At 41.6% G+C, this 25,620-nt stretch overlaps 1 protein-coding gene across 2 annotated transcripts in view; it reads right to left on the bottom strand.

Annotated features, from left to right (window-relative positions):
- The window catches only part of SLC30A10 (solute carrier family 30 member 10), a 374,273-nt gene that overhangs the window by 232,754 nt on the left and 115,899 nt on the right, over window positions 1-25,620 (bottom strand). The window contains exon 4 of one of the 2 annotated variants that reach the window (XM_059998238.1): window positions 13,089-13,183. The exons of the other annotated variant lie outside the window; for it this stretch is intronic. Within the exon in view, the coding sequence (XP_059854221.1) occupies window positions 13,089-13,183 (95 nt within the window). The remainder of the gene's footprint in view (window positions 1-13,088; window positions 13,184-25,620) is intronic. 2 annotated transcript variants of the gene reach the window in all.

Below are 25,620 nucleotides of genomic sequence, written 5' to 3'. Positions count from 1 at the left end.
TACCTGAATACCATTTACAATGTCTTTTCCTTTTAATTTACTTTTCAGTGCACTTTTTTGGAAAGGTTATTTGAGGATTCCCTGAGATATGCAAAATTGTCATAACCCAAGATTAAGAGGTTAGAAATGATAAAGGGAGGTTATCTTAAGAGAATCCTCTCAGTTCATATGTACTGAGCTGTAACAGGGTCTATGCCCTGTATAACTCTTCCAAAGAGATGGGTTAGAAGAAACGTACAAATCTAAATCTACTGGTCACTCCCTAGGAGGCCAAGGCAATTGGGAACAGATGATGTAATGACAGGCGAAGTTCACTTGCTAGTTTCTCTAGACCAGTATTTCTCAAAGTCTGGTGCACATCCCAAGGATATCTAAATCCTCAGGGAAAGGTGGGGTGATGAAAATGGGGCTCCATCCCAGAACTCCTGAAGAGAATCTTTGAAGATGGTTCTGAAATTAGCATTTTTCACAAAAATTTGCATTTCTCATAAATTCTGGGTGTGAAACCATATTTGTAATATGTGAAAGAAAGTGAAAAGGCAAATCAGTTAAGTCATCATTGAAATGAGGCAAAGTAGATTATATATTAACACAGAGAAAGAGGAAAACAGAAAGCCAGGCATCTTCTTAATGTGCTAATGTGTAAGAATGTATCATTTAGAAAGCATCCATGAAACTCGTTCTCAACTCAACTGCATCTGGGATTATCTCACTAGAAATATTACCCAAGGCTTCTAAAATGATTCTCAAAGTTTACTCACATTTAAAATAGAAGGATAGAAGCAGAGAACCTTCATTTGCCTTAATGTATTACTCAAACACTCAATACTACATTTTTCTTAAGACTTGAAACATAAGTTCTTTAGAGAAAGAAAACCCAGTGGGGGAAAAAAAACACTGTTTTGTTGGGTATGACCAACACAACTCTAGAAAACAGGTTAATTTGCATTCAGCCACATGAGGATAAACTCTTCAGAAAGATTCTCAGGAGATAATAGTGGAGAACTGTTTAACTTAAAATCATAAACAGAAAAATTTCTTAAATTTCCAAGGATAAGAACCTGAACCCTCTTCCAGTTCATTGAGAGACATGGAAAATGTGACTAATATTTACCAAAGGCTGAATTCCTCCTATTCATTCTATTCTAACTAAAGGTCCTGAGAATCTAACTTTAAAACTTTATCACACATTAAAATATTTTGAAATAAAAGGAGTAAAAACGTGATAAAGAAAAATTCAAACTCATACCACCCATGAGATAGAGTTTATAATTTCACCTTGGTCATGAGACCCTGTAACCTTATACTTACCAGCATTCTCCTCTCACTTTCCTGATTCCTGTATCTTTTTATTCCTCTATTTATATCTAGATAGATAGATAGATAGATAATCACATGCCATTCACCTAACACCATACTGAGGAGATTGTGTAAAATAATGAGATAAAAGTTAAGATATACTAAGTATTACAGAATTCTTAGAAATTAAAGACAACATCTACCTGGGGTGATCAAGGAATATTTCATGAAAATTTTAAACTGTCCTGATAAGAAGTGTGGAGTTCAACAAACAGGGATGACCCAGAAACGACATTATAAAAAGCAAGAATATGAGCAAAAACATGAAGGTCAAAAATGGAGGTTAGGGCTTCCCTGGTGGTGCAGTGGTTAAGAATCCGCCTTCCAATGCAGGAGACATGGGTTCGAGCCCTGGTCCGGGAAGATCTCACATGTCGCGGAGCAACGAAGCCCGTGCTCCACAACAAGAGAAGCCACCGCAATGAGAAGCCTGTGCACCACAACAAAGAGTAGCCCCCACTCTTAGCAACTAGAGGAAAACCTGCGTGCAGCAGCAAAGACCCAATGCAGCCCAAAATTAAATAAATAGATAAAATAAAATAAATTTTTAAAAAAAGGTTAAAATTAAAGAAGGGCATGGCTCTCTTGCTACTTTTTCTCCACGTATATTATCAGTCCCCATGTCTTGCCTATTAGACTCCTTCAATATAGCTTCCATCTTTGCTTTATATTAAATTCTCTTTATCATTTTTCTCATTTATACCTTCAGTGCTTTCCTCCACCTAGACTATAGTGACAGTCTTCCACTCATTTTTCCTCTTTGGATGAATCCACGTACTGCTTGGTTAAACGTAAATTACAAACATGATTGAGTCCCCAGTGCCTACTGAATGAAGTCCTAAATCCCTACTCTAATATTTAATGTCCCAATCCATCATCCTAGTTTTTGGCTTCAAAATGTCCCTTAATGCAGATACACAGAGGTCAAGGAACAAGTAAAGAAGTCAAGTCACAAGAGGACCAACTGAAAAGCCATGCATGACCTTGGAGAGCCCGGTCTCAACAGAGTGGTGGGAGTGAACCACAATGGGTATGAAAAAACTGAGTCCTAAAGGGGAGCTAAAGAGCTGAAAGTAGCCAGTGTACATAATTTGGGGGGCAAATTAGCCCCAAAGGTGATAGGATGGTATGGTAGGGGAGTTAGAAGTAAGAAGAAACAGCCTCTTGCTGGTGTTGGTAGTAGAAGATGGTGGTGGTTGCGTTACTGTTTGTGGTGGGCTGGATCGGGAGAGAGGAGAGATGGAGCCTCCGAGTCCCTTAGCCAAAATCACAGCAAACAAAGAGAGGTGCTCACCCACAACCAGGGAAATATGAGGAACAAGTCAAAGGCCTTCACTAAGCCAAGCATCTGCACAGAAATCTTGAAAACATTTATAAGAACCACAGCTTTGAGTAGAAAATTCATTTCAGCATATTTTTGGAAAGGAGGAGGCAATATTAATTAAATATAAACTTATTTGTGTATTTGTTTATTCCCCCAACTTGTTTCAGAAAGAATCTAAGGCAGCCACAAAGCGCTATGTGCTGGATAAAAGCCACCACATCCTGGATATGAGCTAAACTCCTTTGGCCACCAGTCCTATAAGACCCAAGCAAATAGATCATAAACAAAGAGCTCCAAGCACCACGCTTTTAAACAGAAGGAAATAAAACTAGGAAGGGCCACGATGAGAAGGGGCGGTTTCCCCAGGTGTACCTGAGTGCTGAACTGGTTCCCACCACATCAAAAGCAATGGTACAGCCCCTAATTCCAATTGCTGAAACATTTTAACAGCTGGGAATTAAAATAAGCTGTCAGCCAGCTCAAAAAGATTTTTTTAATTCAAAATAAATCAGGCTAACAACCTGCAGATGTTTGGAAAGAAAATGTTTGGGTGACTCATTTTCAAAACCCAATTCCCTAACTTTGCCATTTCAGAGTTTCTGAATGGCTGCTACCTGCCCTTAGCTTCTAAACAGGAGACAAACTGTTAATGCTGGCATTTTCAGACTTAACATTGGCCTCTCGTGTTGACGAACATCATGGATTCCGTCTGGTCAGCTGGGAGTCAAGAGCAGAGAGTTGGTCAGATTACTGAATGTGTTATGGAGCCCCTGGTCCTCCAGGGATCCCTCAGTCTCTAATAGTAGATGGAGTTAATCAGTTCTGCCCAACAGTCTTTGCACTCAGGTCTGCATGAACTGTTTTACCACATTTCTTAGAATAAGTACAGATAATCCCTGTTATGGGTTGAACAACAGAATAGAAACAAGGTGAGGAAAAGGGGGAAGAAGAGACTGCAGAAAGAATAAATAATAGCACAAGACTCAAGATAAATGGCCAAGGACAAGTCAGCAACTCATCACCCACCCAAGGATGACCATGAGAAGTACATGCATCAGTGGCCATCAGTGGAGGAAGAGCCCTCCAGCTTCTCCACCTGAGAACCATTTAGGTCATTTACAGCTCAGCTTCTTTCAGCTGGGGAATATGAAACAGACCATAATAATACATGCAGTGCTAAATCTGGTTCTAAAATCTGGGGGGCTGTTGGACATCAAAGTGATGCAGTAGAGGTATCAGATTGCGGCCAGTGGAATTTTCACCCATTCCTATCCAGTAGGTGATTTTGTCCCTCCTAGAAGTCCATCGCTTCCTCTTCACTTTCCCTGTCTTAGTTCAGACTGGCTATAACAAAGTACCGCAGACTAGGTGGCTTACAATCAACAGAAATTTATTTCTCATAGTTCTGGAGGCTGGGAAGTCCAAGATCAGGATGCCATGGGTCGGGTTCTGGTGAGATCCCTCTTCCAGGTTGTAGACTGCTGACTTCCCATTGTATTCTCACACGATGGAAGGGGTGAGGTTGCTCTCCGGGGTCTCTTTTATAAGGCACTCATCCCATAAGGCATCACCTAAGAAAGTCTCTACCTCCTAATACCATTACACTGGGAGTGAGGATTTTAATATATGAATTTGGGGGACACAAACATTCAGTCTATAGCGCTCTCCTAGCCTCAAGTTGCCAGTGCTGGGAAGCTGCCTGTGGCTTCTGTGTCTGCCTCTTTGGGGCATCCACATGCCTTCGCATGTTCCCTCACTGAGGGTCTCACACACAGCAAGTACAACAATGATCTGCCTACGAGTCCATCTGCACCTCTCATCCTTGAAAACAGGGTTGTGTCTTGTCATCTTTGTATCCCCAGCACCCATCATAGGACATGCAATCAGTAATTTGCTGAATTATTCAAGAAGTTCATTAAAGAGAAAATTATTCTTTTTAAAGAGGCTACACTCAAAAATCTCAAAAAAAATTTTCTTTAGAGATAAACTTTTTCCAAAAATTTTGATGACCTTTCCTCAGTCAAAATGACCTTCAAGACCAGAAGCTGAAACAATAATAGAATGCCTTTGACTAGATGTTATTTGATCATACTAAGAGTGAGAAGAAAGATTTCTCAGAAATAGAATACATTTATTTCTACCTTTGGAGCCCGCTCTTGTCTCAATGATATAGGAGAAATGAAAGAATCTTCCCAAATGCCTTTGAGCCTTATTCAAAACTAACAAAAGGTGAAAGCCCGTCTATACTTGGCTATAAGAGAAGAAAAGGCAAGCAGGAATGAAGTGTTCCATTGATTCTATTTGCTTTTCTCATCACATCCACCTAATTGGGAAAGGGGTAAAGAGTCCCTACTCTGCCATCCCACATACAGCTAAAGATTGGCTCACCAAAGAGGCAATATCCTTGATAAATGAAATCAATTGACTACCAAGATTGTGTTCCTTTCTAGCAAGGCTCTGTAGCCAAAAGGACATATTCTGAGCTTGATTCTCTTCTGCATCACAGAAAACAGACTTTCTCTAGCCATGATGACGTCAAATCTAAATTGTCAAAGTCAGCTACCTTTCAGTTTGACCCTACTCCTTCCTAGTTATGCCACCCTGGACAAGTCATTTCATTTTGTCAGTCAGCAAATATCAGCAAAATGCCTACTATGTGCCAGGCCATACCAGATGGTGGAGACATAATAGAAGATGGATGGATAAACGTGGTCTCTGCTCTCATAGAGCTTAATCTGGCCCTCCTCACCTCAGCACCCCTTACTGGTAAACTTGGGCTCTTGACACAAAGGTTCTAATTAGGAATAAATGAGATGACATATGTCAGATGTCAAACACAGAACATGGTCAATAATAGGGGCTCATTAAATGGAAGAGACTATTATTATGATTAACCAAATGAGATAGTGTCAACCTTTTATAAACTGCAGAGTAAATACAATTGTTCCTGTTACCATTTCTATTATAGAATTTTTTAGAACAAATTGTTAAAATAAAGCAGCATAGGTTTCCATCTATTAAAAATGCAGAATTTTATGCACATCTAAACTTAAAGTGTGACACTCTGACAGCCTATGCCCACTGCAGATGCTAGAAAATGTTTTTAAGTAACGTCACCTGCCAGCGCTATGCACCATAAGTAGTGTACGCACCAGCTATACCAAATAGCTTGCAATTCCCTGATATAATAAGTTCATTCACCCTGTGTCCCAATGAGATCCCGTGCAGACTTAGATTCTGTGGCACCACCTAACAGTGTGTCTTCTGGACAGTCTGGAAGTCAGGGCTTTGAGGACAGGAGTCACATTTACCTTAGCTTTCTAACCCTAATGGCTGCTAGCTCGGTTCCTGGGAGGTAGGAAGGAGTTGGTCCATAAATGTTCCCTAATTTAAAAGTAATGAATGGGGCTTCCCTGGTGAGGCAGTGGTTAAGAATCCACCTGCCAATGCAGGGGACATGGGTTCGAGCCCTGGTTCGGGAAGATCCCACATGCCACGGAGCAACGAAGCCCGTGCGCCACAACTACTGAGCCTGCGTGCCACAACTACTGAAGCCCACGTGCCACAACTACTGAAGCCCACGTGCCACACTACTGAAGCCCACACACCTAGAGCCAGTGCTCCACAACAAGAGAAGCCACCCCAACGAGAAGCCCAAGCACCGCAACCAAGAATAGCCCCCCCTCGCCGCAACTAGAGAAAGCCCGTGCGCAGCAACGAAGACGCAACGCAGCCATAAATAAATAAATAAACAAAAACTTTTTTGATTAAAAAAAAAAGAAGTAATGAATGAACAAGAGGAGAAAGAATGGAATATATTACTTATGCCCTAACCATCTTCTTATATGTAAAATAAATCAAGCTAGAAGCATAGGTCCTTATGTTTTCTATTCATCTGGAATTCAACATGCATCTAATAAACACAAGAGTAACTACGGTGTGCCCAGCCATGTACGAGGCCCTATGAGTGATACAAAACAACACTACACACAGCGCACACATTTTCAAGCTCTGGAGGCTACAGAAAACTGTGGACATCATATTATTCAAACCTATCATTTTATCAGTTATGAAACTGAAGTTCACAGAGTTTGATTTGTCCAAGATCGAAAAATGGCAGGTAACATATACTTTATACATACCGTGTGCCAAATACTTTATGTGTATTATCTCCTTTAATGCTCAAAACCACACTCTGAAATAAGGGCTATTATTACTCCCATTTCACAAATGAGCATACTTCGTATTAGGGAGATAGTGATTTGCCCAAGACAAAGCCAGATCTAAGAAGGAGGCCATGTTTCACACACACACACACAGTCCAATTCTTGCACTCCTCACGACACCAACTAAACAGCTGAAAGATCTGAAAACAATACATGAGCAGAATTCCAAGCAGGAACTCTGCTAAACCAGTACGTATCAACACAGCAGAACTACACAGGCAATGACGGACCCCCGGCTTCTGCAGCTCACCAGGGGCCCACGATGAGGGTGCACAACAGCTCGACACTTCTCATCTCTCTTGTTTATTAAATTCAATTGTGGTCACTTTAATAAAAGGAAAAAAGGAGGTAATCTTACTCGTTCCCCTACCTGTCCCAGCCCCGTCTATCTCTCTGTCTCCCTCCCTCTCTCTGTCTCTTAGGCACAAGGATAGAGGCAAAAAGAACATGTGTGGGACCACAGGCCCAGAATCATAGACCCAAGCCACACATTCACTCACTTCAGCAGAGCAGGACATCCCAGGGTCCATCATAAATATCTGTCTTACCGCCCCTGATGCCCTGTCCCCCAGAAGCTATTAAAGTCCTGGGTTAGGGAAGTAAACTCCTCTTTGAGGCACTCCTGCCACCTAGTGTGAAGAGATCTAGATGAAAAGATTTGGGTCGATAGAAGAAGAAACACAATACCACCTCCGAACTGCAAAACATGTTCGAATAAATATCATTTACTCTCCCCAGACTATTTTATCAGCTACAAATCAAATGAGCATTCATAGGTCAAATGCGGTAACCTGAGGCCATGATTACAAACCAGGTGAAGACTTTATGACGCTGGATTGCAAAGAAGGTACCGTGGGCACAAATTCCAAGGTCGGCCACACTTACTTTAAGACCAAAATCATGTGTACAAACTACAAGAAATTTCAAATCAGCAGGGACCGATCCAATGAGATTTTATTTATATCCACTATGAAATTGTTTTTCCTAAGAAACCACAGTTTGGAAGAAACACATTTTTCCTGATATTGAAACATGGGAGACTCTATTGACTTATTTTGTTGTTGTTGTTCTCCTGGTCGGAAGACACATAGAATAATGTTTTCCAAAACTTCCTGACAATAAATATAGTATGTTTCACACAGTCATCTCTATCTCATTTCTCAGGGTAGGCGAAATACATAGCATCATGGTGAAATTCAGTGAAACCATTTATTCAAGAAGCCAAAACACATCCCAAGCACACAGCTTTCTGGCCGAGTGATTTTTTTTTTTTTTGCGGTACGCGGGCCTCTCACTATTGTTGCCTCTCCCGTTGCGGAGCACAGGCTCCGGACGCGCAGGCTCAGCGGCCATGGCTCACGGGCCCAGCTGCTCCGCAGCATGTGGGATCTTCCCAGACCGGGGCACGAATTCGTGTCCCCTGCATCGGCAGGCGGACTCTCAACCACTGCACCATCAGGGAAGCCCCCCGGCAGAGTGATTTTATTCAAAGGTAAAGCGAGGTGTGGAAAGCCTGCTTCTACCTTTCAGAAAATCCTCAAAACTATATCTCACGTCGGGCCGTGGAAAAAGTTTGGAAGGAAGAGAGGTCAGGTTCGTAACTTCTGGGAAACCTTGGAATGCAGATATTCTATGATTCTGAGTTATCAAAATATTCATTTTGTTCACCAGTCAACCAGATAAAGGGTAAAACTAATGTCCTCTAATGGGAACGAAAGAGTCAAACAAGCCCCGTTTCAGTGTGGATGGACCAAAAAAAAATTGGGGTAAGTAGAGTCACTCTTAATCAGAATCAAATTCAGAGAGTTGAAATTCACAGCACTTGCACCCACCCAGCACCTGCTCCCTCCAATGAGCACACTTACAAGCAGAATGTGCAGTAATCTTCAGCTCTCAAATTATCTAGGAAATACGGACCTTTGGGGAGAAATGCTAGAAACCAGAGTGCCAGTCTGATCGGGTTCACAGGCTGGCAAAACACCACTGACTCGTGTGGGAGAACAGGAGTGAGTCTGAGAAACAGCCTCTTCAAGCCCAACACAGGGAGTCCAGTTACATCATAGGAGGTGAAACCACTTCAAAGCCTAGATATTGGCAGCCTTAATCCCACTAAGGATTCAATTGAAATACTACTTATTTCACCAGGTCTGGAGCTACAAATCAAACAACTTAAATTCCTCCACGGAGCCTTGGGTAATGACCAAGATGCCCGTATCTTCCTGACCCACTCATCATACTGAGTACAGTTTGTCTTTATGTACGTGTTTCATTTTTTGGAAAGCTATACAAGATGCTGGAAAGGCATAAATTAAAGAGGTATTTGGAGGGGGGGAGGCATAATTTTTTTTTTAGCCTTGCCACCTGTAAAGTTCTTCGAGAGCCACAACTGATAGAAGCTGAAATGCAAGAAGGGAAAGAGGCAAAAAGTGAGAGTCACACTATAAAAATAAGAAAGGGTCCAGGAATGTGGCTGTAAGCCCAGGATTCTAAACTGGATATCTTGAATAATAATTCTTTAAAAATATTCTCCAAGAACAGAGGCTCCCATCCCTAGATTTAGATGATGCCAAGGAGCTCCCAAACCCCCAGAATGGCATCTTGCCTTAGAAGGGTCTAGAAATATCAAGGAAAGATGAGTTTAAAAACATACAGAAGTCCTACTACATCTCCACCAAACATTCCTTCTACTTTTTGTTCACTTTCCCTTCATGCTTTTTATCACCTCCTGGTCACTCCCATCTCCAACTTAGAATGTTTTTCTTCTTTTCTTACAACTGTTAAAATTTCATACCCAACACCTACAAGAAGACTTTTCTGAAAATCACATCGTTTTGTAAAGCTCTTTCCTAGAGCCCCACCATGACTATAACCCAACTGTAGTGTACCTTAATTTCCTAACTGTTCATATATTTGTTTGTTCTATTTCCAAGAAGACGATTCATTCTTCAAAAGCACTATGCTTAATTATACTTCAGGATTCCCCCAGCATCTACTTAGCCAAACAACATAGTAGATAATCAGTAAACAGTTGATGACTGACTCTAAATTCTAGATTAACTGTAGAATTTAACCTGAGTTGGGTCTCATACCTCTAAGGTCCTGGGATGGGATGTGGCCAGGGAGGCAGGATAGTATGCACAGGAAAATGGTTGTCCCATCTAAAGAAGGAGTGAGTTTACCATGGTTTTTTTATCATTTCCCGTGGTCTAAGCTAGAGATTTTTCTTATCTCATGCTCCAAGACTACAAATGACATCTTACATACTAAGAAAGCAAACAACGGCTGCTTTAAGAAAGGACACAAGAAATTGCAATAAAAGACTTCCCATCCCATATTCATCAAGTCCTAAAAGATTGTGAGCCTTCAGCCAAGTTCAGTACAAACAGCATATGCCTGAGAAGGTCTGGCCAACTTGGGGTGGTTTTCAGAAATCGGTGCCCAAGCAGAGAGAGAAGGCTTTTAAAGGCAAGGGTCTGTGTCCCAGAGAGCCTGGGAATCTAAGATGACACTGCCTCTTGCTCTGGGACAGAGAACTTTGCTGCAGAGAAAAATGAGCTCTGCACAAAAACCGACGTGGATGAGAAGCCAGATTCTGATTGAGTTAGAGCCAGCCTGAGGCATCATTTTCAAGCAGACCATGCTGGCTCTGAGCTCCCTCACAGCTCCCTTTTCTGCACCTGTCTTTCTTCTTCCTATTTAGCATCCTCTAGGTAGGCCCCTGTGCAAACTGCTAGATTCCAGGACTCAGCTCTGGAGTCCCACCCACGACGGCTTTTCTCAACCATCACTCACATTCTCTAATGTATTCCACATATGAAGCACCCAGTTTGGAAAGCCATCTGACAAACTCATAGGACTACAGAATTTCTAAGCAAAAAAGTTACCTAGAGATGATTTCATCTGACCCCTTCCACCAAACGGAGGCCACAGAGCTGCGTGCTTTGCCCTAAGTCCCACAGCTAAGCGGTAGCAGAACTGCAACCACTCCAAGCCACCTGACTGGCAGTCCTTTGCTTTTACTGCCACATCATTCAGTTATTTATTCAACAGATATTCACTGAGCACCAGCTACATTCCAAACCCTGTACTAAACTGCCAAACTGGGATCAACAAGATACTAGAGACTAAAGTTCAATATTCCTCTTTAAATCATTTATTCATTCAATAATAATTCATTGAAGACACACCATGGGGTAGTGTCTGCTTAAATGTTCGTCTCAGGAATATGTGAAAATGAATCATTCTGAGGGCTTTGTACTCTGCCAACTTAGCTAGTCCAAAAGTAAGTTTCCCAGAATTCCATCCTCTGTATGGTGCAGGTTAGGGAACAGCCTTCCACAGACATCTCCACCGACTCCCACAGTTCTGTGAGGTCAAATCCCTCCAAAAAACCCCTTATTCTGTATCTCTCATAATGGTTCTCCTTCCCTGACTGAATCCTGGTGTGGTAAAAACTCCCTTAAATTTCCTTTAATCCAGGACTTCTGAAACACGAATAATGTTTGAACTCAAAAAAATTTTGCAATTTCCTAGTGTGGACAAAAATTATTTTAACTGTGACCTAAATATGTACAAATGTTGATCAAATATGTACAACTATTGATATATAACTATAAAATAAGTTTAAATTTTAAATATGAAGAAAACTGAAAAAACACTGACAATCAAGTCAGTTACATGAATTTAACATGCCTGACAATGTCATTTGGCGGAAATGAAATCATGAATGAACGTTCAGGACAGGTTCCTTCGAGATCCCGAGACAGTACCACTGGGTACCACACGATGATTCAATACTTCTGGCCCTTTTCTATTTTCAAATAATTACAAAGCCTTCTTTTATACAAATTTCTGGGATGTTATTTAGCCTTCACTTGGTGCAAACATATCATTATCACTCAGTTAAATTTAAACCTAAGACTCCCAAGTAAATATGAAGAAGTTAACTTTGCCAGTGTTGGGGTCTCCCTCCTCAATCTCTCCCTCTTCCCCCTCTTTCTGCCTGGGGACACCATCCCATCCAGGCTTAGTTGGATCAGGGGTGCTGTAGGGCTTCTCAGAGGAGTGATATTTGACATTGAAGAAAGAGTGGCATTGAGCGTAAAGAATCAACTACTAAGAAGGGCTGCAAGGAAACCGGGGCAGGTGCTTCCCCATACTCTTTAGGTCCCACCATAAGACGGGATGATGCACAATACCAGTTCCATTTTTACAGAGAAGAAAACGGAGACTCAAGATGGGTTAACAGACTTGCCAAAGATCACAGCTTGTAAATCTTGAGCCCAGAAGTCCTCTGCTTTGCTATGGACGGTAAAGCTAGCAAGCTGGCCACTAAATGCATAACACTTCGCTATTGTTCTTTAAAGTTGCCAGATTTTGCAGGTCATTTGATAATTTGGCCTCTATGTGTGAACAAAGAGTTGGTTTTCAGGGCCAGCCTTCTTTTCATTCTTTAGCCTCTCCTGCCCTCCTGTGGTTATACAGGGTTATAGCCACCTGGGCTTTCTTCCTACAGCGCAGAGAACACTGATCTAAGTGTTATCAAATTGTTTTAAAATGCAAAGAGGTAGTGCCTGCATGTTTAGAAAGCCCAGCTCAAGAGGAATTGAATGCCAACGTATTGATAGATCATGGAAATTAAGGGACAGAGTGGTGGGAAAAGGATTCCCCTAGACAAAGCTATTTTAAGTTCTGGACCCATTGGCTCATCCACCTGGCTCCTTTTGCTGGGTAGGAACAATGCCTTCAGTCAGTTATGAAATACACAACTGCCTGTCCCTGGAGAGAGGATGTCTGCATGAACCCTACAGGCATGTGAGAAAGAGACCTCATCCTTGGTCTCAAACAAGTGTTTGAGAAATGACTGCAAACAGCAGTTAACTACTCGTTTTGCCTTTTATTCTTCATAATCCTTGCTAACTTCAGATGAGTTCAAGTGTGAAATGGACATCGCCCCATCCCAGGGGAGGAGACTATAACATACAGCTAACAGAGCAGTTCATTTTTCAAGAGGAAAGACTTTTTATTGCCAGGAAAAATGGCCAACATTCACCGCTCTTATTGGAGACAGGAGGAAACTGGGATTAAAGCACACAGTGAAGAATTTAAATTAGACGCAAGGAAGAAGTTTCCAAAGGGAGTGTGAATGATAATGTTGTATGTTGCAAAAGAAAACTGACCTTAAAGTCTTGAGGGCTGGATTTTAGTTCCTGCTCTGCCACAAACCAGCAGTGTGACCTCGGGAGGGTCGTGTCACAGTTCTTGGTCCCCTCATCTGCAAAGAGAGTGTCACACTAAACAATAACTGTCCATTCAACCCTAAATATTTATAAACCTAAGATTCTATGATGCTTCCTTTGCAGGCTGTCAAAGAGAGAGGCAGGGAGTGGTGGGGATGGTGGGAGAGGAATATTTTTAACTGTTTCCATTGGTTTGGATACAGATGTACTTGCAACCAGGGGAATGATGAAAATGACCTTCCAGATGACCTTCTCTTCCAAATTCTGGGGAATTTAGGGATCCTTCTCAAAATAGCCTGTCTGCCTAATGGAGAAAATCCTAGCATCTCAAGATTTTAAACCTTAATGATCATCTAACCCCCTCCCTTGACTGATGCTTGAATCCTACCACTAGCATTCCTGCTCCTTCTTTTTTTTTTTTTTTTTGCTATACGCGGGCCTCTCACTGCTGTGGCCTCTCCTGTTGCGGAGCACAGGCTCCGGACGCGCAGGCTCAGCGGCCATGGCTCACGGGCCCAGCTGCTCCGCGGCATGTGGGATCTTCCCGCACCGGGGCACGAACCCGCATCCCCTGCATCGGCAGGCGGACTCTCAACCACTGCACCACCAGGGAAGCCCCCTGCTCCTTCTTAAACACTTCCAATGCCACAGAACTGGTTATTTTCAAGGCAGTTCGAGCAGTCCCTTAAAACCTGGTCATTAGAGAGGTCATCTGCATACTTAGCTAAAATCTGCCTCGAAATAATAATCACTGGTCCTAGTTTTATCTTTGGAGTCAGAGAGAATGAATCTAATTCCTCTTCCTCTTAATAGTTATTCAAATATTTAAAGGTATTTATCTGTTTCTTGTGAGACTTGTCTTCTAGCACCCATGGTCTTTTCAGCTCATCCCTGTCTAGCTTGGTTTTAAGTCCTTTTACCATCATGTGTGTTCTCTCCAGTCCAGATCTCTTTCAAGTGTCTGAATACAATAGTTAGAGAGGCAATTCAGCATGGAGGTCAAGAGCATAGGTTCTGAAGCCATACTCCTTGGGTTCAAAATCTAACTCTTCTAGTTAGAATCTGCATGACCCTGGACAAGTTATTATTTGTGTAACCTTGGACAGAAACGTATACTTTTCTGTGTCTTCTTTTCTCATCATAAAATGTGGATTAGATAAGTTAGTATGTGTGAAGCACTTAAGATAGTGTGAAGCACAATGAAATTGCCCAACAAATTGTAGCTATCATTATTATCACCAAAATATGGCTTCACCAAGTAGAGTAAGTCAATCACCTCCCTCATTCTAAACATTATACCTTTATTAATGAAACCTTAAGGATTCATTAGCTTTTTTAGGGTCCGCTGGTACATTAAAGGAAGTACTATGAACTTCCTATCAATTAAATCAACAATCAAGTAAAACCGCTAAATCATTTTTTATATATTCTTCTTCTAAACTACACTTCTCCCATATTACATTTGATACGGCTAACCCAACCTTATATTCAAGTGTTACATTTTATTCTCAGATACATCCTGCTTCAACTGCTCAAGATTACTTGGAATCTTCTTCTGTGACCCAGTGCATTCAAAGTGTCTCCTAGTTTCAAATTACCTAGAAATTCTACAGTTTCATTGTAGTTAAAAACCAAGACAAGCAAGCACAGAAGAATTGCAAGGAGATAGAAACTATGCAAGGAAGGAAAAACTCTAAACACAATGACTAATATTCTTGGCGAAATAAAAGACATTTCCTCCATTTAACAAAAACAGTGTTCTTTAAAAACAGAACCATCAGGGAAAAAAAAGAAATAGCGCTAAGTTAAAAATATGATAACAGATATTATAAACTCAAAAAAAAATGTGAGAAAAGAAATTTGAGGAAATTTTCCAATAGAGCAAAAAGACAAAGCAGTGCAAAGGTGAAACGAACACATAAGAAAACCTGAGATGCAACCCAAGGAGTTCAGTATCTAAACAGAGGAAAATTCAGAGAGAACACAGAGAATACATGGGTAGAAATCATCGACTGAATATTTCAGCCAAAAAAATAAAAGAATCCCAGACCTGGCAGACCCAAATTTCAGTTTAAAAGTTCCCATTTTCATCAAAGGCCCACCACAGTAGATGAAAAGAGACCCAGACCAAGCACACTGCAAAATTTCAAAACACTAGAGGTAAAAAGGGAACCTTAAGGTTTTCAAAGAGGAAACAAAAAATGCACACAGAAAAACAGGAATTATATGGCTAAGACTTCACAACAGCAACACTGGAAGATAATGGAGCGATGCCTTTAAACTTCTAAAGGGAAAAAATTTTCAGCACGGAATTCTCTACCCAGATGAACTATCAATGAAGTGTCATGATAGGAATACCAGTTAGCTTTTGCTATAAAACAAATCAGCCCAAAATTTATTGGCTTAAATGAAACAGAACATTTATTATTTATCATAATTCTGTGGGTCAGCGGAGTGGTTCTTCTGCTGGTTTGGTGCACCTTTGCAGTCAGGTGTCAGTTCACCAGGGACTAGATAATCTAGGATGGCCTCATACACACGTTGCAGGCTGGTAGGTCTAGAACAGAAAGAAGAGGGGCCCTCAGCTGAAAGAGATTGTCTCTGTTCCACACAATCTCTCATCCTCCAGCAGACTAGCCCATCTTCTTCCCATAGTGGTTTCAGGGAAGCAAGAGAAGACACACCCAATGCACAAGCATTCCCATTTCTGCTCACTTCATGTTTGATGTTGTCCCATTGACCAAAGCCCAGACTCAGTATGGTCAAATGTTACCCAATGGCACAAATTCAGGGTGGGGAATTATTGCAGCTATCTGGCAAACAAATTACCACAGATAGACTAAAAATATTTTTTATATGCAAGGTCCCCCAAATTGATGTTCCATGCAATATTTTTCAGTTGTTGGAGAAAGTACTCCACCAAAATAAAGAAGTAAATTAAGAAAAAGAAGACCTGGAATCCAGAAAATGGGGGCTCTATCACAAAAGGAATTCCAAGAAAACAATATTCCTGGGAGGTCACATGATGACTAATCTGTGGCAGACCCAGAGAGCAATCCATCAGTTCAAATTGAAGTAGATCAGGAAAGACTCTAAAAACAACTTTTTCAACAAGGTGAATTTGATAGAATACCTTATGTATTTCAATATACCAAGAGGTTTAGACAGTTGGGGGAAATGGGTTGGGGTTGAATTTGGGATACATAAATAGAAAACCAAATGTAATAAGCAAACCAAAAATAAAACAATTTTATTAGTTCTCGGAAAAAACAAAACATTGTGCAAGAAAGGAAAAACACTTGTATTTGCCACCGTTATAGGACAAGTCAAGTCTGGTTTGCATTTATTTTGTAACCAGTGTATTGAGGGAATTAAAATTTCCAATCAGTGGGAAAGAAACAACAAAAAAATTTTAATCACTGTTTTCATTCACACTCTGTCAGATCTTCCTTCCCTGCTCAATAGTAAATCTTTTAATACCTCAGGCAGGTCCCATAACTTTCTAGCTATTTTCAGCTGTTAAAACTCAGCCCCATCCTGTTAATAAGGCTGGGCTCATATCTGATTCAAAACTTTCCCTCTCTCTCCTTTCAAGTCAGGTGTTTGGCTTGAGAGACTTGGAGCAGGAAGGAAGACATTCTTTCATGGCTGTCCCTTCTCCATCCACAGATTCCAGATCCTTTGGGGATATCACAGGAGCCTCTTCCCTCCATGGTTCACTGCTTGTGGGACATCTTAACTCCATCTCTTCTATCCTCCCAACTCCTGTCACGAGTGGTCCATCCAACAGCCCTTTGAAAAGGGGGTACCTTCATCCTGTGGGCAGCCCTCTTATATGGAATATCAGCAAAAGGGCTCAAGGCCAGCCACCTTCTGGAGGGTACATTCAATCCATTAGAGATTCGTGGCCCCTTCCCAGTTGGTGTCTGTGCAGGTCGTGGCACTGTTGCCACCCCTTTTCTGAACCCTGAGGTCTCCCTCCAGTTCTTTTCTCTGTCTCGGGTACTCAAGGGCAGATCAGCAAGTCTGATGCCTGGGGTATGAGATGTCAGTCTCCCCCTGCCTTGCAGCAGACACACCCAGGCTTTATAAATGATTGCCTGAGGGGGTCCCTTCATTTGATGTTAAGGAAGGAAAAGAAACCCCCGTGCTCCCCATGGGAGGGTAGCAATCCCCTCTTACCATGAGCACTGCACTCCCCACAAGGCTAGCAACTCTAAAAATTTAAGACTTCTTATGTAAACTGTCACCACCCCCCTCCTTACTCTTTCATCCTTGGTGCGGTGGCAGGTCATGGTGGGAAGTTCTACTGCCTCCTAGGAAGCCCTGGAGGGAGCTGTCTGACTCCCCTCTGCCTCTTCTTAAGAAGTAGGGTTCTTTGAGCCTCTTACTTTCACATGGGGGTTTTAGTCACAATTCTGGTACAACATGCTATTACATCTGTTCCTATATCTGTTTTCCTGACTAAACTGTTAGCTCCTTAACGACAGATGCCTTGTCTTATTCCTCAATGTATCACAGCCCCTAGCATAGCACCAGCCATGTAATAGGACCTCAGTAAACATAGATTGAGTGAAGTGGGAATGAACGAATAATTAACAGATGGATAGATAGATGATAGAGAGAGAGAGAGAGAGAGAGAGAGAGAGAGATAAAAGAGAGAGAGAGAGAGAGAGAGAACTTCTTTCCAGCTTCCACTGATATTAACAAAGAATAAACCACTGCTGGTCTTGTGTGTTCTTCTCAGCCTGAGACAGCCAAGGCACAGCAGTGAGACTTTCATTTTGGAGGCCCCTGGAATTGATGGTTTTAGGCTCTCTTTTCATCCTCTTTCATTCCTTTTCTTCCTCATTCTCTCAGGCCTTATTAACCTCAGAAACAATGGTATTTTTACTATATTAAGAAGAAGGAAAACAAAATTACTCTCTTTTTTCCATCTAAAATAACTGGATGAGAAATTTTTTAAATATCCCTGGTATTTTTAAGAATCAAGCCTTTTCAAATGTTCCACCATTCTAGGATGATATAAACTAACCCTTAATAACTATCAGAATTCCACTTTGCAAATGCTTCCTAGAAGTCAGATCTGGAGAGGGGAGAAACAAAAAGTCTGGCTTGCCCATTGCTAGGACTCTTCATTTATTTCTTCCTAAAGATGCACCAACCCAAGAGCATAATCCGTCAGCATTTCTGAGTATCTGAGACATGAAGAAGGACCAAAAATCAAGAATCATGGGCTGCACCCCTGACCCTTTCACCAACTTCCTGTAAGACTAAACAAGTAATTCCATTTCATTTCCTCATCTGAAAAATGAGGAAGTTGAACCTCATGAGTCTTAACACGTCATACCCCTCTAAAAGTCTATAACTTTAAGGTTTATTCAGTACCTGTAAGAGCCATGAAAAATCTAACAATAAAAGATCTTCTCTAAAGAGAAAATAATTTCCAAACCAATTATGGTAGGCAAATAATACTTCCCTCCCAACCCCCCGACAAAGATGGCCACACCCTAATCTCTGATCCTACGAATATGGTACATTACATGGCAAAAGAGACTTTGCAGATATAATGAGGGTTACAGACCTTAAGATAGAGAGGTTATCCTGAATTATCTGAGTGGGCCCAATTTAATTTCATGAGCCCTTAAAAGCAGAGGAATTTCTTCTGCTGGGATAAGAGAGATGTGGCAGAAAGGGAAGTCAGAGAGTTTCATAGGGTGAGAGAGCCTCAACCCCCCGTCGAGCCACACAGAAAGCTTGAGGAGGAAGGTAGGCAGCCTCTAGGAGCAAAGTCTGGCCCCCCACTGACACCCAGCAAGGAAACATACCTCAGTCCTACAACCACAAGGAACTGAATTGGGCCAATAACCCAAAAGAGCTTGGAAGAGGTCTAACCCCAAAGTCTCCAAAAAAGTCATGCAGCCCTGCCGACTCATTAATTTCAGCCTCGTGATACTCAGAGCAGAGGAACCAACCGAGCCATGATGCACCCAGACTTCTGACCCACGGAAACAGTGAGCTAATAAATGTGAGTTATTGTAAGCATCTCCATTTGTGGCAATTTGCTATAGTAGCAACAGAAGACTAGTACACCAAGTATACTTATGTAATCTTGGCCCTGAATTAATTTTCTCCTTGTTTCTGAAGGAGAAAAGAGAGGAGAAAATTATGTTCTACCATCATCTATCGGATAGAAACTAATCAGGCCTCACCTTTTCTGCTTTTAGTTAAATGTGCTTTAACTACATATAAACAGCATCCTTGCTGTTTTCCCCCTTTGAGTATTTATTTTTCAAACTTGTCAATATTAACCATTCTGAAATCAATCTTTAGGCTAGGAAATTTTAATTAAATTATGTTAAGGAAAAAGGAATGATGTTTTGTTTAAAGTTTTCCCATTGTCTTTGTCTCTGGTCTTCAATGTTGTGCCTTAATCAGAAAGAAGAGGAGGAGAAGAAAGTGCTTTTATCATATTGGCAAGCTTCATGCTACTCTCATTAAGAAACGTTTAGCGTTTTTATTACAACTTCCTCTGGCCAAAGGATTATGCCTCAATAAACCTATTACATGACATCATTCCCTCCCAAGTGCAATATTTATTCCTTACAGAGCAATGACTGTGTGCCAGTCACTGTGCTAAGTACTAGATCTGTGTTTCTCATGCTATGGGTCCCAATTCATTGATGGATTATAAAATTAATGTAATGGATCATGACCAGAATTCCTTAAAATATGCAATAGAAGAGAACAGAAAATATCAGAGTGTATTACACATAGTAAGGGTAACTATTGCTTCATAAAATTTTGTTAAAGTTATGTGTCTCTCTCTCTGTGTACATTTGGGTACACCATCTAATAATGCAAAAAATGTATTTCCTCCTGCAGATTACAATTGAAAAAACTGAAAGCACTTTTGATCCATCATCTCATTTAATCCTTGCAACTATACTAAGGCTGAAAAAAGTTGACCGCCATGATTAGGATCAAACAGCTAATCAATAATCATTCGGGATTCAAATCTAGATCTGTTGATTCAAGTCCATGCTCTAACCATATGCTGCCTCTCTCTCACAGGATTAAGAAAAAAACAAGGGGCCACATCCAAAGCTATGTTCACACCTTTCAATGAGTAGCCTAATACAGAGGAAATATACATATTTTTCCTAGACCAAGCTCCTTCTTGCATACATCAGCTCTGCTTTCCACCCTACAGGAACCATTTTACATGAATCACGTTTAGGATGAAGACTGGTTCGTGATATTTATGGAAATTGGCTGTGCCAGGATGACAGCAAAGTCAATAAAATTAGCGATATTTATTCAACGGGGCAATACTTGACCCCTTGTTGTGTTCAGCACTTGGCACGGAGGTAAGGCCTGTGTCAAAGGTTATTTGGGATTCTCTATCACTCTCAACTGATCTGTCCATTGATTTTCTCAAACTACACGGCACCCCGCAAAACTCTCTCCTCCGACCCACCTGGGAAGGCAGCTCGGTAGCTGGAGTGGTGAGCTACACGGTCCTTTTAGCTGTCAAACACCCTGCCATGTTCCAGCTGTGCTCTCCCAGTCTCCATCTAAACACATCCACACATACAGCAGTGGAAATGGAGATGCCACACTCTAAAAACCTTAACAGTATTTTTCATAAATCGTGTGCCTCCTTAGAAATAGTGTGGAGTTCTCTGATACTCCTCTCTCTGTCCTGCACTTCCTTGTCTGTCTCCCCAGTCTGCCTCTGGCAACCTGACTTCATGAGGACATCAGAGAGCCCATCAAACACATAAAGCCATCATTTACATTTCTTCCTCATAATTTCTATTACAGGCATTAGAAACACATGTAGAAAAAATATTTTAAAGGAATATGATTTATTTTTCCTGATATTACCTTATCTTTCTTACTTTTTTTGTGGAGAGAACTGGCGAACATATTACAAAGAGATGTTACAAACCTCTGAGAATCACTTGAAATTATCCATAGTCTCAACTGGCAAATGATAGGGTTTTCTATAGCAGTAAAACCAGTTCTTTCCCCTGCTCCATGTGGCAGGTTGAACGGCTTGCTGGCCTTCTGTATAGTTTTGCAGACCTGACACAGCTAGATAAAAATGATTGTAAGTATCTGATTCCCTTCACACTCCACGTGAATCCTGCCACTTTGCAAGGATAAAAGAAATAACTACAAACTTACTGTTGCAACCAGGGCTTGATCACCCCTCCAATAACACCCTGTGAGAACCTGCATGGGAATAAAACCAGACTACTCGAGGTACAGCATTTGGCACTCAGATTCTGTGCATCTGAAAGGGGTATTGTGTATTCCTTTAAATTATGTTACATTAAATAAGCCCCTGATTTCTCCAATCCTTCCTATGGAGGGTTGCGGGGTATGAGTGAGCCCCTTTTATGTAAACTGAGGAAGTCTTTATTTATAGCCAGAGACAAATGTAGACCCACTGCAGATCCAAAGAGCCCAACTGACTACAGTGTTGCCAGCCTGGATGCCAGAATTCATGACCTCCCCTGTCCCTCCAGAGCCCCAGAACTGCAAAGAATGAGCTCGCCATAAAAAATTCCTAAAATCATTAAAAATCCTCATGGCTTCTCCCTCGAGCAAAGTGAACCCAGTCCTTGTGCAGAATGTCCCAACAACGCCAGGTGGGAGAGGACAGGGTTCCTTCTGGGTCTCAGAGCTTTCAATCACAATCCCCTGGGAATGATCCGGAGTTACCTTCAAGCAACCGGTTCAATCATTTTGACTGACGCAAGCTAGATAATTTGGCCAAGGATAAATCAACAAAGTCCAATGTGCCAATTGATTGATGAGTTCAACCAGATCAACACAAGCCATCTGAGAGCAAAGGTACCTTCTTGGTGGAATTCAGATGGATAACAAATGTCTCAGATAAAGAAGAAAAACGATAGTTTCTGATACAAAACTTCCCATAACCACCAACCTCAAGAATAGCAATTGTGTCAATTATTGCTGCCAGGGGATTCCTTGGGCCATGCATTTTAGGGAGCTACCACCCTCGAAGTACTGACTGTACTCTGACCTCACCCTCGAGCTTCCTGGACCACCTCATGTTTTAAAAATACCCCAGGACTGTCCTAATTTCTGAAAAAGCAGTGCAGTTGTAGCCAATGTTGATGTTGCAGAAGAAGCCAGCAAACCAGGCAACACAGATTCTGGGCCAGCAATGCAACTAACCAGAAGAGGCTTCTGCCCCTGGAAAGCCTTTCTGAGCCTCTAGTCCTAAGGGACATGGGAATATGCCTAGGAGCCTTTGTGAGAACATCCAACCTCTTTGTAGCAGCATATCTCAAAAACGGAAAAACAAAAACAATGCATGTAAGGGTTCATCCCACTAATTCTCCACCTTCATTTCCCTACCATCCTCATAACAGACACTTTCTTCAAGACAAAACTGAAGGTCCGGTCTTACCCATCACCTAATATCTTAACACGCCCCTAATCTTCCAGAAATAAAGCATGAGAATTGAATCCGCCAGCAGATAATTTTACCCTCCTCTGACCCTGGCAACGTTGAAAGAGCACTGCTTTCCCACTGATCTGATAGTCCCTATTTGAATAGTTACTCAAGATAATCACTACAAATAAACCTTCTGTCTATAATAGTAGCTATTGCTTTTCTGGCTTTAATGTTATTCACTGTCTTCCAAATAAACATCATTTCCCAATGCCTGGAAAGTTCCCATCTTGTTCCAAATTTACATATTACTTTTCCATTATTTCAGGGCAGCAATAATAATAATAATAACAGTTATAACATCTTCCTTCTCCTAGAAGAATCCTGGCCACTTCTTGCACTTTTCTGGTTTGGAATTCTCCTGTGGGCTTATTTTTTTTCTTTCTTTCTTCTCCTCCTCCTTAGTGGAAAATGTTACTTCTAGCTGCTGGATTTAATTTAATTTAATTTAATTATGGTATTTTCCACACATGCCCAGAGGCTCTTGGTAATAGTTGCATTTCTAATAAATCTAATATATAATAATGACTTTGGTTTTAATTTTCCACTGAGAGTTGGATCCTGTGTTGAATACAGAGCTCCAGACAGGGGCGTCTGGTTCACTCCTTGTGATTGGGTTTCAGGGAACCAAGGGGATCCTAATTGGAAAATGGTCGTGCCTTCAACCCTCCATCTGCACACACCTGTGTTTCATGTCCTCAGCAAACATCCCATAGGATGTAAAATGACAGGTTGTTCCAGTCAAAGTGATCAAACAGATTATGCGGGTATTCCTCAGGCTGGACTACAAAAGGAAAATGAAGGTGTGTGCACGGCCCCTGGCCAAGACCATTCTACAGAGGGATTCTGTGGACAGCACTCTTTGGTGGTGGCCTCTGTCAAGTGACCCGCCACCTGTAGCCACAAGTCGCTGGGCCAATTCAGAGGTAAAATTAAAGGCAGTTCAACCGGAAAATAAATCCTATGAGCATTGATCTCTCCTTTACAAAGACCACCGTATAACCATTGTCAATGTTCACTGATTGCTTTATGACTCTTTGTCCATGTTCAGTTAATTCAGCTATATGGTAAATTAAGAAAGCTTGGGGTATTTTCCCCTTGTCTTTCTCCCCTATCCCAGGAGCTCACTAGAAAACTCAGTACCACTGAATGTTCTCAACCATAACAAAGGCTGCATTCATGGTGTGCTTACAATGCATCAGACACCACCAGGCATGCTGCCTGTGTGCTGCTTCACACAAGTGTCTCATGCTATTGTCCCCAGTCTGTGGATGAAGAATGGAGAGCTACGGAGGGGAGAGAACTTGCTCAAATTCACCCTGCTAGTCAACGGCAGAAGTATCCAAGGGCAGAGTCTAAGCCGTTAGCCACCAGGCTGTGCTTACCACCTAAAACTCAGTGCAGCAAAACACTCGGAAAGTGCTCCCCTTTCTTAATAAAGTGGGCATCCTCTTGAGGTCAAGTGTAACAGACCTAAGCTCTCCTACGCAGTCCCTGAGATCTGCCCAGAGGAAAGCTTCACAATGGATACCAAGCAGCTATGAGAAAACTGGGCAGACAGAACGAGCCAGAGCTTCAACATGGAGCGCGGGCATCCCTGCTGCAGGCTGTGTCCCTCAACCATCCCGGGGGCGGCTGCTTCCAAAGGATGGCCAAGGGCAACAGCTCCACCAGGGCGGCCTGGCAACTTCCCATGTATCCAAGTAGGCCACGCAGGAAAGGCTTGAAGCACAGCTCCTCTGAGTCTTCAAAGAATATCTCAGGATCCCCTGAGAACACATAGCATGGGAGGCCTGAGAGGGGCGGCCAAGAGGCCCTGCCCATTCACCTCCCCGTCTGCCCTGCAAGGCTGTCAGGAGACAGTTCTCATGGCCTCCGAGGTTCTGCTGAGGTCTGGGGCTTTCTGGCCTCACTCAAAGCAGAAATGCAGAGGATAAATCCACTTAGCTGCAGTATACGACGGGCTCCTCGGCAATGGGGACTCCCATAACCTGTGTTGCTGGGAGCTGGGTGCAATCGGCTATTTTCCCCTTTGCTGTATGTATAATTAATAAACGGTCTGAATCGGAAAGTGGCTCTTTCTATCTTTACCTAATCAGCCAGGCCTTGGCCTTACACGGTGTCTTGTGTGTGTTTGACAAACTGTCCCATCAAGGCCATCACCTACTCAGACAATGTAAGAAAAATCAGTCAAAAAGATGTTTAAATAAGAGCGTTCTCATTTCAACGGACAATGTAAACTGATACTGCCCCCCCCAAAATTATTTTTATATATATCCATACACACACGCTTCTGTTGAAAGCATCCCTGAGAAAAATAGAAAAGTCACTAACCAAGGAACATGTGCCTCTATCTGCCTTTCGTTAAGCAAGCTGGTGGTTATTTGGGAAAATAAATGCAAATGCATTCAGTTTAACAAAATTAATATGTATTTTCTACAAACCAACTCAGCAGAATTCTCAGTGGGCACATATTTCCACATCAGAATTTAAAATCAAATATTAATTCTGAATTTCAGGATCTGTGTGAATCCAAATGCTAAGACGTGTGTGAAGATGAATCCCATTCACTCATCAAGTCTCATATGGGCCATAACAATAAAAAGAACGCAGGGAACTCCCTGTTACCTGGCAGGGCTTGAGAATGGACTGTTCTGGTTAATAAATACACAGATTGCCATGCCAATTTTCAAATAGCTATGTTCAAAGAGGATGTGGAAAAGGATTAACACTAAAAGTACCATCAACCTATTTTAAACTACTTTTGATGATTCAAGAGTCACTCACAAGGCAGAGTAAATGAGTAATAATTGTGATCTGATTGCTGTAGAATACTTAAAAATATATATATATATATATATATATATTTTTTTTTTTTTTTAAGTGAAGGAGATAATCCTTATCCTAAAGACCCAGACTATCTGTTGGAAAGGTAAGATTTTCATTAATCACACTAGACAACAAAGACGGGGCCTCAGG

Source organism: Delphinus delphis, chromosome 1 (genome assembly GCF_949987515.2).
Source record: "Delphinus delphis chromosome 1, mDelDel1.2, whole genome shotgun sequence".
Classification (NCBI taxonomy): Eukaryota; Metazoa; Chordata; class Mammalia; order Artiodactyla; family Delphinidae; genus Delphinus; species Delphinus delphis.
Note: the sequence above shows the minus strand (reverse complement) of the source record. Positions and strands in the feature narration are given on the sequence as shown.